Source organism: Odocoileus virginianus, chromosome 20 (genome assembly GCF_023699985.2).
Source record: "Odocoileus virginianus isolate 20LAN1187 ecotype Illinois chromosome 20, Ovbor_1.2, whole genome shotgun sequence".
NCBI classification, from domain to species: Eukaryota; Metazoa; Chordata; class Mammalia; order Artiodactyla; family Cervidae; genus Odocoileus; species Odocoileus virginianus.
In genome coordinates this window covers 14,817,987-14,819,734 of record NC_069693.1, presented here as the reverse complement: position 1 = coordinate 14,819,734, position 1,748 = coordinate 14,817,987, and the positions used below count along the sequence as shown (strand labels likewise).

The window sequence follows — 1,748 nt, the reverse complement described above, 5'->3', positions numbered from 1 at the left end:
GCCTGCGGGAACTATAACGGAATTGTGGCTGACTACCTGATACTTCTTGGAGGTCTGCGAAGTGCCAACACAGTCAAAGAGTTCCGTGTGGCCTGGACTCGGCTTCTACAGCTAGGGAGGCCCCTCCCTCTCCTACCCGCAGTTCCGACTCTCTACGGCAGAGAGCGCTACCGGCCCAATCAGGCTGCGTTTGGGGGCTCATAGCCCACGGCATATTCTCAGCACCGAGACTTGTTCTGCCGGCTGTGACCCAACACTTTACCGCGTATTCCCCTCCCCAAGGGTTGGGACCCTCGATGTACACTTGCTCTGGGAGTGGGGACGCACGGAGCTTCCCAGGGTTGCTTAAATAAATGAGGATAAACCCACGTGTGTGCCCGTCTTCCCTCTCCCAGGGCCCCCAGCGCTCTGGGGAACACAAGGACCCTAACCTCTAGCTCTCTCCACTCGCAGGACCTAAGAGTCAGGTCAGGATCCCGTGGTCTCTTCTGACCCCAAACCTAAGAGTCTCAGCGTCTAGCGTCCTCCTCCTCCAGGCCCTAAAGCGTCCTCTCAAGGACACTGATGTCCAGTGGGCCGGGCCAGTGAACCATTAGCTCCGCCCCTTATCACAACATTGTGACGTAGAAGCAGCGACAACCTATGAGGCGCGACGGCGCCGCAAAGCTGGGAGCGGGAGGCGGAAGTGCCTGTGGCGGTGTTTCCCAGCTTCTTCCGACTGTGCTAGCGCGCGGTTCTGTGCCCCGCGGCCCAGCTGCTATTATGAGCCGGCACAGCCGGTTGCAGAGGCAAGTTCTGAGCCTGTACCGCGAGCTGTTGCGCGCCGGGCGCGGGAAGCCGGGCGCCGAGGCACGAGTGCGGGCCGAGTTCCGGCAGCACGCTTGCCTGCCACCCTCCGACGTACTGCGCATCGAGTACCTGTACCGCCGCGGTCGGCGCCAGCTCCAGATGCTACGCTCGGGCCACGCCACGGCCATGGGTGCCTTCGTGCGTACGCGGGGCCCGACCGAGGAGTCCACCGGCGCGGGGGCCCCAGGGACCCTGTCTGATGAAGGTGACGACACGAAGAGACCGCTAGACAGCGTGAGGACACAGAAGACCCCGCTGGATGGACGGTGACCGGCTGAAGGGCTCGGCCGATGGCTCAGGGGGACTGGCGGACCGGGGAGCCCCCCGATGGAAATTGAGAGGTCTTGAGAAACTAGATCGACAGATTGAGGGAGTTGAAGAGCCCTCCTGGGACGTGGGGTGCGATGGTGAGAAATGCCCGGCTTTACTTGCTGTATGGTACCGGGTCATACTTAACCAGTGAGGCTTGGGGTGGACTGTCAAACTGAGAGCTACTTACCCTGAGGCCTGGGGAGCCAAGACGCCCCGCTGTTTGACAGAGACTGACACGCTCTTGTCTAGAACCCTGAAAAATACCACTGCTGGCTCCTCAGACTCCCCTCTCCTATATTTAACTCTGAGAAGAGCAGACTCTTTCGTTGAGGAGTTTGGGATGATGCCCTGATGGACGGTGAGAAGCCTGGAAACCCCCTCAGAAAAATCTTTGCTCCATTGAGACCAACTGGGATTGGTGAGGAAGGGGGTAAGGGGTCTCTCACCCCCGCTAATCAGTTAAAGACCCCCTCAAGACCTCTATATGATGGTTCTTAGGGGGAAACCTCCCACATCCCTGATTCCTGCCCCTTTCCCTGCTCAGGTCTGTTGAACAAAAAGGCAATAAAATGGGGTGTGCTTATTTA

General features: G+C 59.3%; 1 protein-coding gene across 1 annotated transcript; it reads left to right on the top strand.

Moving 5' to 3' along the window:
- Nucleotides 1-639: 639 nt before the first annotated feature.
- SDHAF1 (succinate dehydrogenase complex assembly factor 1) lies at nucleotides 640-1,748 on the top strand. Its single transcript, XM_020871778.2, has one exon. It carries the CDS (start codon nucleotides 643-645, stop codon nucleotides 1,117-1,119), a length of 477 nt encoding a protein of 158 aa, XP_020727437.2. The 5' UTR covers nucleotides 640-642; the 3' UTR covers nucleotides 1,120-1,748.